The sequence below is a fragment of the Sturnus vulgaris genome, chromosome 9 (genome assembly GCF_052056855.1).
Source record: "Sturnus vulgaris isolate bStuVul1 chromosome 9, bStuVul1.hap1, whole genome shotgun sequence".
Classification (NCBI taxonomy): Eukaryota; Metazoa; Chordata; class Aves; order Passeriformes; family Sturnidae; genus Sturnus; species Sturnus vulgaris.
The window spans coordinates 18,247,946-18,262,078 of NC_142251.1; the positions used below are offsets into that span (position 1 = coordinate 18,247,946).

General features: G+C 39.1%; 1 protein-coding gene across 10 annotated transcripts in view; it reads left to right on the forward strand.

Annotated features, from left to right (window-relative positions):
• The first annotated feature begins 801 nt into the window (after positions 1-801).
• Positions 802-14,133, forward strand: part of PTBP2 (polypyrimidine tract binding protein 2) — a 45,847-nt gene continuing 32,515 nt past the window's right edge. For 6 of the 10 annotated variants that reach the window (XM_014884747.2, XM_014884755.2, XM_014884764.2 and 3 more), the window contains exons 1-2: positions 802-962; positions 2,507-2,537. In XM_014884747.2, coding sequence (XP_014740233.1) covers positions 955-962; positions 2,507-2,537 — 39 coding nt within the window. In that variant the 5' untranslated portion in view covers positions 802-954. The remainder of the gene's footprint in view (positions 963-2,506; positions 2,538-14,133) is intronic. The other 4 variants (XM_088170029.1, XM_088170030.1, XM_014884739.2 and 1 more) reach the window with 3 other exon arrangements.

Below are 14,133 nucleotides of genomic sequence, written 5' to 3' on the forward strand. Positions count from 1 at the left end.
CTGGGTTTTCTCATGAACAGTTGAGTCTTCTAGAAAATCTGTATCCAACATTTGAAGATTGGTGATGAAGTACTGAGATCTGACAAAAACTAATGAGAAAATGCGTATTTTATAATAGCGAAGTATTTTGTACCCTGACATGACCGTTTACAGAGAACCACGGGGACACTGATTTCTGTGAAGAAACAACCCAATTCACTGCACCAGTTCCTTTGTACGTTCCAGTTTATTATTTTTATGTAGTGTTAGCGATCAGTTATAGTCAACAGGTTGTTCTGTGGAAGTGATTGCGTAGCCGAGGGCGAGCCATGGGGACAAGGCTCCGTCAGGACTGCACCTGGCGAGGGCGGGGGCGCAGGGGCGCCCGTGTCCCTCTGAACGCTTCCCCTGAGGAGAAGGGCCGGGGTCCCGGCGCTGGGAAGCGCTGGGACCAAGTGCGGAAACTCTCTGCCTTCAACAAGTGGGGTCCGGCGGCTCAGCCGCGGCCCGGGCGGGGCGGCAGGGAATGCCCATGGGCTGAGGAGCCCCCACCATCCCCAGCTGCCTCGGCGCTGTGCTTTGGCCGCCCCCCGCGCACTTCGGAAGGGGCGCGGCGGCAGGAGAAGCGGGAAGGGCTGGAGAAGCGGGAAGGGCTGGAGAGGCGGGCTCGGGGCCGGGCTCGGAACGCGCCGCCGCTCCCGCCGCTCCCGCCTCCCGGCCCAGGCGGGGCAGGCAGGGCAGGCTCGCGCCGCCTCAAGGGCCGGCTCGGGCCGGGCAGCTGAGGGCAACAGCTTCAGCGGCGCGCGCGGCGCATGCGCCTTGGGCCGGCGCGTGCGCGGTAGGGGAGGGGGGCGCGGAGCGGAGCCCGGCACTCGGCAACGCTCGGCGGTTTCCGTGCAGGCCAGGCCGCCATTTTCTCTCAGCCTCCCCGTGCGCGGCTCTTGTCCCGCTGCCCGCGCTTTGTCCTGCTCGGCGATGGACGGGTGAGTGGGCACCGGGGCGCTGGGAGCGAGCGCACTGCCGCGCTCTGTGCTGTCGGGCGGTGCGGGGACCCGTCCCGGTACCGGGCGCTCGCTGGCTGTCGGCGGGCGTCTCCGAGGGTGTGGGGAGCGATGAGCTTCCCGCCGCGGGACAGCTGAAGCCTGAGGCTCACACGGGCTGGGAGCGGGGCAAGAGGGGGCTCGGTCTCTCGGTAACGCGGGCCCCTCTGAAGGGTCTCCCGTTCAAATCGCCGGGGGCCTTGGGCCGCCTCCTCCTTAAGTGTAGTGTCCGAGACGCCGCGTCTCGCTGTAAAGAAGGAGCGGGATCTGCCCTCATCCTTGTCCCCCAGAGACTCTTTCTCCCCCTCCTTTGACATCTCTCCCCTGGCCGGGGGGTGAGGAGGGGTGCGCTGCAGGGCTCGGGTTTGTTTTGGAGCTGGCTGGAGGGGAGGAGCAATGCCAGCAGGAGCCAGCTGTCGAGCTCTTTTGTTTTCAGAAACTGCCTAATAAGCCTTTCGGCTTCCTCCCCCCCCCAGGTGGAAAGATGTCTTTGTATATGCAGTGGAGTGGCTGTAAAAACCAGTGAAGGGAATATTGGAAGGAGTTGTTCATATGGGACAATAAGGGCTGGGATGGGCAGGCGCTACAAGCCAGGCCTGCCTTTTGTTGGAGCTGGAAAATGGAGCTGCTGGCTGTAAGCTTCGTCCGTGTAAATACAACAGCTTTCAGCTTCCAAATCTCCTGTTAGGTTGTTTACTCTGCTTCAAACAGAGAAGCCGTCTCTTTGGTATGCTTTAAGCATATAACATTTGAACCGTGAGAGTTCCAAAGGCTTTTTATGGTTGTGATTATAATGGTAGGAGTTACAAATCCTGTCTGAGAACTACTGTCAGTAATGAGTACTACACTGTGGAATGCTCTCCCATATTCCTTTGTGTGCGTGTGTTTGTGAACAAAGGTTTCTTTTAGGATTGTGGTATACACTGTGAGTGATGATGTCACAACCTCTGTGGAAAGGATGTACCTTGACATACCTGTTGCAGCGTTTTTCATAGGTGTACCTCATTAAATTTTATATAGGTGGAGCTGCCAAGGCACTGGGGTATTTTTCCAAGCTAATTAAAAAAAAAATATTACTTTGTGCTGTTCAAAGAGTAGGTCAGCTATCTTGCTGAACCAGCTGTTTAGTTAATAGAGGCGTATGAGAAGTTTTGTACTTAGTTTTAAATTACCCTATTTCCATTCTGTAATCTCATGTAGTCCAGAAACCCGAGTTTCCTAAATAAATGGTCTGGCAGTGCTGCATTGGAGTAACATTTACTTGAAACTTTGTACTCTTTGGAAAGGCCAATAAGCTGTGGGAGCTCAGTGGCTTTTTAAAGTTTCTTTGTATTTCAGTCCTGTATGTTCTTTGAACACAGTTTCTTGCTTGGGGAAGTTGTTGCCTGCTTGTTGCCTCATTATTTTGTCATTGCAATACATTGAAAAGTTGGGTTTATGACGATAAATTGGCTGACTTATGTTCTTGTTTTTTTCTTTTTTTACAGCATTGTCACTGATGTTGCAGTTGGTGTGAAGGTAGGATGCACACTTAAATAAGGTGGTAGAGTGCTGATACAAAGTTAACTGCTTTGAGCATCAGTAATTGCATATTGGAAGATTTTAACTGGTCACTGTGAGCTGATACCTATTCAGCCGTATATACTTTATTAAACAAAAATCCCTAGAGGTAAATTGGAGCCTCTACACAAAAGACTTTTCTAGGCACTGAACTGTAAACAGTGGTTCTGTATTAATGTAGTGGTGTCAGCGTCTTACTTTAAAACTTGATTTATCATACTTTTTTCAAAACAACACTCCAGCATTATTACATGGAGCCTGTAAAAGTCATACTTTCTTCTGTCCCTCCCCCTCTTCTTTTCAAAACAATTCTCACTGAAGTTAAAAAAGAAGTGACTATCTGTAATAGGACAGAAAAATGGGTGCTAGAATTTATGTGGACACAGAAGTGGGTGTTTTCTTTGCTTTTTATTTCTCAAGTTCAGTTATGAATTTATCATATTTTTATAACAAGGAAAGGGTTTCCAAATAGCTGTTAATTTACTATTTACTTTACTTCTTTTGTTCAAATCTGTCACAGGAATTAGATCAGTACTCTGTAGTAGCAGAGTGAGAAATAATGTTAATGCCAAGGGATATGGGACAAGAGAACTTTAATGAAAGCATGAGAGCAGTTCTATTTCAGTGGTAGAAACTGAAGTTTTCTAGTGTATACAATTAACTCTTCACATTTGTTCAGGGACTTTGTAGCTTGTGCTATGCACCTGTCTTTTCACCTGAAGCTGATCAGTGTTAACTGCTTGCTAAGCCCAACTTTGTAAGGGCCAGTTGCTCAGATTCCATATTGGTCCTGCTGGATTTGGACTAGTTCTTATATAATACAGATGTAGATACAGCAGCTGTTCTGTCAGATGTATCTGTATAACGTTTCTGGGTAAGCTTGCTTCTAAAGGAAGATCTGTGAGAAGTCAGTTCCATAGATTCTGGACCCATCCAGCTCCATATGTTCATGCAGTATTGGAGACAAGCTTAAAATCATTCTCTGAATCGTGAGTAAAGTGTAGTGATTAAGGTACTTCCATGGGAGCTAATCACAATAGAAATATGAACTGACATGATTATTTCTCTGATGCCTGGGAGGACAAAGTGTTAACTCATTAAAACTTAGCAGTATATTTAGTAGTTTGGAGGAATACCTGAGGACGTCCCAAGTCTTACTGCAGCAAACTTTGCTCCATGTATGCAGCTTCATGGCAAAACACAGAAAATCATAAATTACCCATAGTGATTTTTCGTTCTTTCTAGTGAAGAAGTAGTTTCAGGTAGACCATGTATTACTTGGCTCTTAAATTCTGACATTTCTCACTTCAGGAGAAGTAAATGGATTCAGTATCTGTTTCACTCTTTGTAGTGAGCAACTTCAGTCTATGAGAATTTGAGCGTTATGAACTATGTCCTAAGTGGTTAGTGCAGTTTTAGAACCAAATTTTAAGGTACTAGCCAGACAATGAAAAAGATGCTTCAGATGACGTCCCTGCCTTTTTCTGTTGATGGCAGAAGTTATATTATGAATATAAGAAAGAAAGCAAGATAGGTGTATTGGAGGCAGTGATTAAAAAATGCAATAAAAGACTCAGAAGCATCAAAAAGTTGTGCTCTTTGTTTGTAAAAATGGACTTGCTGTCTGTTTTTTAAAAGAAAACAGTCTGTGCATGGAAGTAGTGCAGATAAATAAAGATAACGATATCCTGAAGAAAGCTGTTAAATATGGGAGGAATAAAACTGATTTGTGTTCTAGAGCTTCTTTAATTATCTCAAGACACTGGTAAGAATGGAAAATGGGATTTCTGTCTAGTTTAGGTATACAGTGTGCATAGTGATGTAATGCCAGCTTCACTTGTGTTTTGTGGAAGGACATGTGAAACATTTGTCCTTATAGTGACTATTTGCTCTTGATGGACTGATGTTTTAAAGTTGAGGAATGCTTTGCCTATCACGTGTGTATAAACAACTGGGATCAGTCATCTGGCCTTCCCTTGGAAGTTTTCTTTTTCATGGGATGCCATGGGAATGTGTAAGGAGTAAGTTTTGAATCCAAGGAGATGCATTAGCAGTTTTAATGCTCTTCCAACACTGCTTTTATTGTGGCTGAATAGTCATTGGATGTGAGCAGGGAGAAGTCACCTTATCCAGGATATTTTTTTTTACTTGATGCTTTCTGAGATTTTTCACTTACAGTGTACATGCCGATCACCTGCAAAACATGTTTGTGATATATTCAATTATACTTGGAGAAATGGATGGTAACGTATGACTCCTCTGTTTGGAAAATATGCTTTGTTTTATCATCAGTCATGTCAATACAAATTTAAAAGTTAATATTAACTGTTGTCTGGCTGGTTTCTCATAAACAGAAAAGTGAATGTGTTATGTTTTTAAACCCTTCATGAAAGAGTAAGAGAAATTAATTACTGTAGTCTGGGTATTGTCTTGCAATTAAAGGAGGGTTTTTTAGCTTTGGGGACTGCATATGGTCAAAGCAAGTATAAAGCAAAAGGAATGCTTCCTTATAGTGCTTTATTGACAGTTTTATAATCAGAGTTATGTACAAATGAGGGGTAAATTTGAAACTATTACCATTTATTTGTATTGTATATTTGATTTAAAACATTTTTGTTCATCTGATGTTCAGTCTTCATTTGATTTACGTGTTGAGTCACCAGAAATTAGCACAAAACCAATACAAAATATAAAACTTAAAATGGAGGTGGAAAAAATTATGAATACAACTTGAAAACTTGGTTTACAAAGAGTAAATTTGGGGATTTGTACAACTCAAAATATGCAGTGGGAACACGCTTCCTAACTCAAATCTGTCAGAAGAGCAGCGTGCTTTAATTTCTGAAAGCATTAGAATATGTCACAACCCAGTCATCTTGTAAGTACAAATGAAATAACTCATACTTGATTTGGTCTGTAATGTCTTGTTTTGCTTACCTAGAATTCATAGAGGCAGGGAAATGTCACTGCACACAGTTCATCCCTTACATTACATTTTGCAAAATAATTCAGAAAGGAATGAGCTTTAGCTCTCTGTCTGATGCTGATTTGTGAACTTGCACTGTATGCTTTACAGTTTGTGCAAAGTCTACTTGAATAAAGGAGAGTTAAGGATTCCAGTAATGGTAATATTTACATAGTTTATCAGTAAAAAAAAAAAATCAGTTCTTTGGAGAAATTCTATACATTTTATAGATTTCTTGGTGCATAATTTCAAAAAACTATCATATTATGTAGAATGTTTGCTTTTTCTTTTTAAAAAAGTACATTGGAGTTGCTCTATTCTTATTGCATCAGGTCCTTAGTTACTCTCTGGTTATATATTTTTGAACATCAGCATCTAATAACTGTACTTTGAATTGCTCTCCTGTGTTCTCTTTACATTACAATGCTTTAATCTTGATAACTGATTTGGTACTTGGTGTGATAGAGCCTTTTTTAGCCATTGGATGTGTGAAGTATATAATCTTTCTCTGGAGTAATTAAAAGAATCTTTGGAGGGATATAAAACATGGTATAAGGAATCTATGTCACACAGGTGTAGGAAGTCACTTAGGTGAACTTTGGGTGCATATTGAGGGTGATCTCTCCTGTATTTCAGTGTGTGCCACTTCAGTCTAATGGATGATCTTTCTCCTGGATGGGATGGGTAGTTGTGCAGTAAATGGGGCCTGTACATGTGCATTGTGTGTTTCACAATGGCTGAGGTGTAAGAACCAGTCATTTCTTCCTGGATGTGTTATTTGGTACACAGCATTTGGGAAATCGTTGTCCTTCTTGACAGCGCTTTGGATACTGGCCAAAAACCAAGCTTCAGCTGCCAAGCATGGACAGCCCTAGTCACAGCTAGGAGGGAAAGCTCATGCCTGTTCACACAGTTCTGTAATGTTTAAAGATGTGGGGATGGCCTTCTTCCCCCCCAAAGTCAGGGCTTTGGCCTTTGCAGTGCACTTGACAGACGAGGGAATTGGTGGGGTGTGTATTTAGTTGGTTATGTTTGGGATGGGTAGAAGATGCTAAGAAACAATGTCCTGCTACTTTCTAAGTTTTCCAAACAGGAAAGTATCACCTAGTTCGCCTTTTTCTTGGTCACTGAAACTTAACATGGAGGAATATAGTAGTGTGGGGGAAGGACAGTAGCTAAAAACTGACAGAGAAAGGGGAGAGAGCACAAAGTAGCAGTCTGTGAGTACTCTTGAAGCGTTGTCCACTTTGAATTTTTAACTCATGTTCTGAGGAGTAGTCTTCTCTTACAAAACTATACTCTGAACCTTTTTTGCTAGTAATAACTGAGAATTTTTTCATGGTGGAAGCAAGTAGATAACCGTAGATGTGCTGTGACTTTTTGTTTCAATTGTACACTGTATAATGAAAATAGGATTGAAAGTCAGATTCTAGCGAGTTGTCAGAAGAGAAATTTTCCCACTTCTGAAATTTAGTCTAAACTTATTTCACAAGTCAGTTTTTTATTCTCAAATTTTTTGCCTTCACTGTTGTAATTTTGGCTACTTTAAAAGAAGGGAGTGGTAGGATAAAAATAGATTTATTCATACAGATTTATTCATACCATATTATGGTCTGTTGTATTTAAAATGTTAGAATTAGAGTTTTGGACTAACCTTGCATGTCTAAGATAATTGCTGGTAGATTAGACAAAGACACAGGGATATGAGAAAAATGGGTTGTTTGAATTACAGGTCATTTAATCTTGCGTCAGCTGTGATAATGTTTTTAGACAACCTTTGTATTCAATAATACATAGTTGTGCTAGCAGCAGTAAACAGCAAAAAAGATGTTAGCATTACAGCAGTGAAGTAAGTAAACTTTTGGCCATGTTCAAAAGTTTAGAACTGGCCTCTGGATTTGTCTTTCCAGCAGTGGTATGAGCAACATGTCCATAGTGACAAAAAATAACTTCTTATAATGAAAGATATCAGTTAACAGGCAAAATATCTGATAACAGTAATTCTATAAATTGACCCTGTTTGAAATGGCTTTCATATTTATTCTCAGAACTGATTCTCAGCTGATACCAGTTATTTTTTTTTCTTTGTACTTTTGGTGTTTGTTTTTTGTTATGCTCATTCTGCTACTGTAATGTATGTGAAAAAGTAAGGAAAGCTGAAAATAGAAAGGAAGCATGTTGAAACTTAATTTGTTCTCTGTTGTAAGTATGCAGCAATGTAAGAAAGCCTTAGTATACCTGTTTGGTAAGTTTTGATATCTTTCACTAATTTGAGATGATATAGTTGTTATTTGTAGCAGAACGCTTAGGTTTGCATCTTAATTGAGGGGTTATACAAGGGGAAATGCAATCAGCTGCACCATCTCTGAAAACATGCACTAATACCAGTATGGGAATACCCTTCCCATTTCATAGAGCTTGGGGCCATGTTTTCACAAGCAAATCAAGCTGCATTCCATTTTTCTGTCACTGTCATACTTGTGCAACAGATGTTTAGGTAGCCAATTCACAAACCTTGCTTGGGAAGGTAACCAGGATAAAGCTAAGCTGACACAACATCTTTTTGCTCAGATTTGTACCAAAGTGCATGGTTGCATAAGTGCTTGTAACAATACAGAATTAGGAGATCAGAGTAGGAGCAAGTTGCTGGGGTCAGGGAGGAGGTAGGATTCTTGCTTTTCGTAGTAGTTGATTCAAATGAGGTTGTGTTTTCACAAGCTGTTAATGGGACTGTGATGTTAGATTTACGGGTTTGGGTATTTTTTACAGCTGAAGTGCATGTAGCCATGTTTAGCTTTTCATAAAACCAATTTTTCTGTGAATGTGTAACATGAGTATTGAGTTACAGACAAAATAGCATTAGAACATTTAATTTATTAGTGAAAAATAGGAGATAATTGAGCAGAAAATACCTTTATGTGGATCGCATTTTGGGGTGTAGAAACTTCTACTGAAGGAGCAAATCTGTACATTCAGGTGCCATGGTTGTCTGTCTGGAAGACAAAGGATGCATCCAGCTGGTAGCTCTAGTGAGTTGTTCTCACCTATTCTCATTTCCTACCAGTAATATTTGAAAGCAGTACTTTCTTTCCCGATAAAAATGGAATTGAAAGTCTGAAATGCTGGAATAAATTATTTTGTTGGTGTATTTCTCTTGGATGTTTAAAGCATTGATTTATATTAGAAGAGATTATTGCCTGCAGTCTTTCATTACAGTTGAAAGTTTGGATGTTTCTGAATGAGGCTGTGTGACATGGTGTAAGTTGAGATTTGATTCTTTTACTCTTTGGCTTTTTGATTTAATAGTCCATCTTGATCATCTGGTGCTTTGAGAAATTTGTTTCTTTTCAACATTGTGTTTTGGGAACCTGGAGTGTTTTTTAAGGAAATTGAGTTTTGTCTCCTGTCAGTCTTAGACTTTTCAAATTCCCTTGGTTGCTCTCTTCCAATTTCTACAAAATTTATGTGGTTTTATTAATGTTTTATTTATTTTCTCCTAGCCCCTTTGTTACTGAAAAATTGAGAGTGTTAAAATGACATAGTTGTTAGGCTATGTAAACAGTGCATGCTTGGCTGAGGAGAATATGAAAGTATTTGGAGTAAGAAAGAGCATACAGAGAGAGTAAGTGTGTAAAGGTGGTCATAGTTGTACACAGTTAACACTGAATAAAAAGCAAGTGATATTATAAGCCAGCTATTAAGCACATGTGGAATTCACAGCCTTAACTAACTTCATGCCAATATAGTTAAATGGTTTATTCTTTAAAACAATTCCAGTCGGTGTGCTCCATGCATGTAAGGTTCTGGTGAAGTAATAGTAAGCTTGTAGTTAAACTGTATGCTTTGTAAAATACTTACGAACCTGCATGGAGTTTCTTTGGAATGTACAGACTTGGCTTGCTGTCCTGAGTGGGCCTTCTGTGATCCTGTACATATGACAGGTGTAACAAATTCCTCAGCGTAGTTTGGATTATATGTTTTGACAGTTGTGTATGTAATCAGAGCATAAGGCAGAGCAAGTGTTTTTTCTTCACAAAAGATCACGTGAGGGTAGATTTATGCAGTGTTTCATATAAAAATTTATCATGTTAAAAATGAAGCATCCTTTGAATTCTAATCCATCATGTAAACCGAACATAGTTTGTAAATGCTGTGTTTAGGGGTTTAAAGTGTGTTGCTCTGTTGTTTCAAACATCCAGTCCCTAAAGTTACTTCAGATATTGAAGCAGTGTGTTTACAATGTGTAACTGTTAGAGGAGCATGTTTTAATGTCTTGGTTGAAACTGGCATGTGCTTATTCCTCTCCCATACCATCAGGTTTGTGGCTCTTTCTTTTAAATTGTTCCCAGATGTTGTTAGAAATGTTTTACAGTGCTGTTAGATTTCCTTAAATCACGAGATCTGTCTCCTGGCTTGTCATGCCCCTTGGGAAATTCATGCCTGTAGGCTGAGAATGACTGGTAAATGTGCAGAGCAGCTGATGTTCTCATCTTTTGTTTGGGGGGAAGAGAGGAAAGAGGGAAATGGAAGGGCAGAAGCATCCTGGTTTTCAGAGAGGTTTGTAATATCAGCAAATATAAATACCACAAATTAGAGTATTTGTAAAAAAATTATTCTTCAGTATCTTTCTTGAGTGTTGTCTTTCTATTTTCTAATGGGAGTTGAAGAAATTTTTTAGATGATACTGTTGACTTTTTAAGAAAAGTTAACTCTTTCTAGGAATCACTTGTTTACTGTTTCTAGGAGTATTGTAGTGCTTCTACACATGCTTCTAATAAACTCTGTAATACACTGTTAGGTTAGGTTTAGTCATGACTTCTCATCAGAGTCTCCATAGCCCTGAATTATTGGGAAAAAAGGCAATGTGTCTCTGATGTAAACACTTGTCAAAAAGCATTTCGATACATAAAAGACTAAATGCTTGGATGTAATAAAATCTGGGGAATATGTGAAGTATTTAAAGCCTGATCTGGAATGTGAGGAAAATAGTTTGTAAAGACTTCTAAATAGTACATTTTTTATTAGCCTGGAAGCATAGTATGACTGCAATGACTTCCTGAAATTATATAGCTATGTAATATAAACTGTGATAGCATGAAGCTTTATAGTAGTCTTTTATGGGGGGAAAAATATGAAATTTGCTATGTAAATCCAGCTTGTGTAGTGAGGGATTTTGAGTTAGCTATAGCTTAAAGCAAGGACCTAGGACATTCATTTGCTGAGCTAGGGGCTTCTTTCTCTTTGTTTAATTGATTTTGTCAATTGTTGAAGTGACAGTATGTAAGTATTCACTTAGGGAAATTAGCTAAAAAATCAGAATGTCAGAATGGTGTCTTTAATTTACAGTATGTAATATAATTTCTGTATATATAATTTTGAATTTTCACTTAAATATGCACTGAAAGTCTGACTTGGTATATTTTTTGTCTTTTTGAAAGTGGTCCTATATGTCAGTTTTACATAAATCCATTGATTAATGCCATACATTAAACATGGTGTTTTCCCATCATGCATGGAAATGCTCTCATGGGGTTATGGGGGTGATAGCGTGGGCTTCAGTGAAAGGTGGTATTGACTCTGTGACAAATTCAGGGTTCAGTCACTGCAAGATGTTAGCTTGGCAATTCCCTTGTTCGTTTCGTATACTCATATTTTGGTAGATGCTGGTTTCATAAAGAAATTATCTAGATAGCTCTGATCTGAGCAGTTAGTTGTTTCTGTGGAAGGTTAATGGAGATGAATCTCTTGACATTGGTAGGAATAGAGATACAGTATTGAAAACTTGTGCTATTGAGGACTAGATGTTAGAAGATAACCTATTAATAGTATAATAGCAGTTTGTACTTCTTATTTTGTTCTTAATAATCTCCTTGCCTCATGCTAAAATGGATATTCAATTAGTCTCTACCTTGTTGCTATTGCAGTAATTTTCCTTTGCAGTTTATGTTGAAATATAATCATTGTGGTGTTTTTTTGTTTGTTATTTTAAGTTTCATGTGAGTATTTTTGCCATTTCTGTATTTGTGATCTCCAATATTGTTGTACAATTTCAAACTTGTTTTGATTCTTTAGAACACAGCAGTTTGCATAGACAGGGAAAAGAGTTAAGTGAACATTGGTCTTGGATTTTCCTTCCTTGAGTCTGATTCACTGTGTTCTTCCAAGATCTGAGTTTGGTTTCCTTCGCTCTGAAACACTCAATATACAATTACCTAATTTAGTTTAAAGGTTTGTACCATTCCACTAGCAGAACTTCCGTGCTTGAGACTAATTAAATATATCAAGATGCTTGGAAAGTTGGTTATGATTTTGAAATTCATGTGTGACGTAGTAGAGTGATTTGCTTTGCTTGTGGAGCATGGTGTCAGTCCTTTTTGGCTTAGCACCCTCTAAAAGAAGATGTACATAAAACCAAAACCAAGCACCCCAAACCACAAATGGAATAAAGCCTTATCTCTGCTAAATAAATGTAAGTAAAATAAGTATTTATGTCTAGGTAGTTTGGGAGGGATTATTGCACAGTAGTGCCAGTCTAAGAGCACACATTGGCTTACCAGAGATGCTTATATGAAATCGCTTTACTAGACAACCAAGATCTTCAGATAACCCTTTTGAAGTAAGTCACAATAACCCGGCAGGTACTGCTTTTGATTTTGTAATTTAATCACTCTGTGTGCAAGTCCATAATGTCTTTTGCTGCAGAGCTGGTTTTCAAGTTACATACGGAATTGCAGTACAGAAGGTGGCTGCTTAAGAACCAGTTAGGAAAAAAGCTACATATATCTAATAAGATTATTACTCACATGGTAAGAGACATCTTTGTCTTTGACCAAAAGCTTGGGAAATGCGTATGGGGGTGAGTTAGTAGGGGTTTGCTATACATTTGTGATTTCATGAGGGAATTGTAAGAACATTCCATGTATGAACCTGTACATCTGTGAATCAGACTTTTGAACACTAATTTATGCAGACAAGCGTAGACTTTATGATACAGGCCAGTGCAAGAAATTCGCATTTAATTGTTCTCCTAAAACAAAAACACTAAAACTTTCAAGTGCAATGACAAAACCTTGTGATTGACTATGAAGGTATTCATGAAATGTAAAATAATATGTTTATAAATGAAGAGAGAACTGTTCATGAAACACAAATACAGGAACTGAATTTTCACTCTGTTGAGTAATTTGTGCTCCTTTTGGGTATTTCTGCTGTGGATTAACTCTGAGTAATTTGTGCTCCTTTTGGATTTTTCTGCTGTGGATTAAGAAATTAACAGTTTGGGTTTTTTGAAAGCCTGATTTACTAGGAACCAGAAGTTTATATAATCATTCTTGCACTCTTTCATTCAGCGGTTGCTGTTGTAAGTAACTTTCTGAAGTTTAAGGCAACTCAAATTTGGGATATTTCAGAATTGTAAAATTTCTACAGGTTTTGTGAAGAGCATTCATTTAGTACTGGAGTTACTTCAGCTATTTATGTAGTAATTATTGTGCCATTACAAATGTATTCCTATCATGTAAAGGAGGGGAAAATGCTGCTGAATGATCTTAACCAGCCGAACAATGAACAGATTCAGAGTCTGCTGCTACTTCTGCCTGTTCTGGGCTGGCCAGGCTACAGACAGGGGCTCCCAAGCTGAGATAGATGGGTATTGCAAGCAGAAAAAAACTGCACTTGCCACTGAGTAACCTAATACTGCTAGTACTCTTCAACTTTGCAACACTCTATCCTTGTCAATATTATGTTAGAAAAAATTGAACATGAAAGGGAAAGAATGTTGATGTTTCAGCTTATACTGAGTACCTGTGTATTACATCATCAGTGGAAAGCAATGTAGTTAGAGTAACAGAGTTTCTATAAATTACCTATGTTGTTTCCCAGTTCTATCTAGCTAAATTTTTCTTAGTTATATTTGATTAGAAATACATCCTTACATTGAAAAGGACAGTCTTGTGGTCCTTCTCATGGTTCTACCTGGTCTTGGTATTAGGCATGATGCAATCTAAAGGGAGCTCTTGCTGATTTGATAGGCACAGATCTGTTGCTTGCTATGGACCCTTACAAGCTTAGAGCATTCAATGATCTGTACAGAGATTCTTCAGAGCTGATGTTGAAAACCAAGTAAACTTTGATGGCTCTGTGTGTGCATACACATATATAAACTTCAATGTATATTCTGTGCGTGGACTCAGATATAGTGCAGTAGGAGAAAAAGGTAAGGGTTTGATTTTTATAAGTCTTTCAACTGTGCTGTCTATGAAGGTAATAGTCTCAGATGAGTTTGTTATGAAGGATTGAAGTGCCCTGTAAAACATATTCATTAACTATTCTTGATTCTCTTGTAGTGTCCACAACAGAATTAAACTAATTTATTTTAATAAGGATGGGTACAAACTGTTTCCTCATTACCGTTTTAGCAGTGACCTGGATTAGTCTTAGGGTGCTGCAGAAATACTTTTGAAGTGAGAAAGAACCTATAAGAAATTAAAGATAATATTCAAAGGATGGTTTAAATATTTTGTTTATTGAAAGATCACATAAAGATTTTGTAGGCTTTTTGAGAGATGAAGTCTTGAGGGTGAAGAGGGT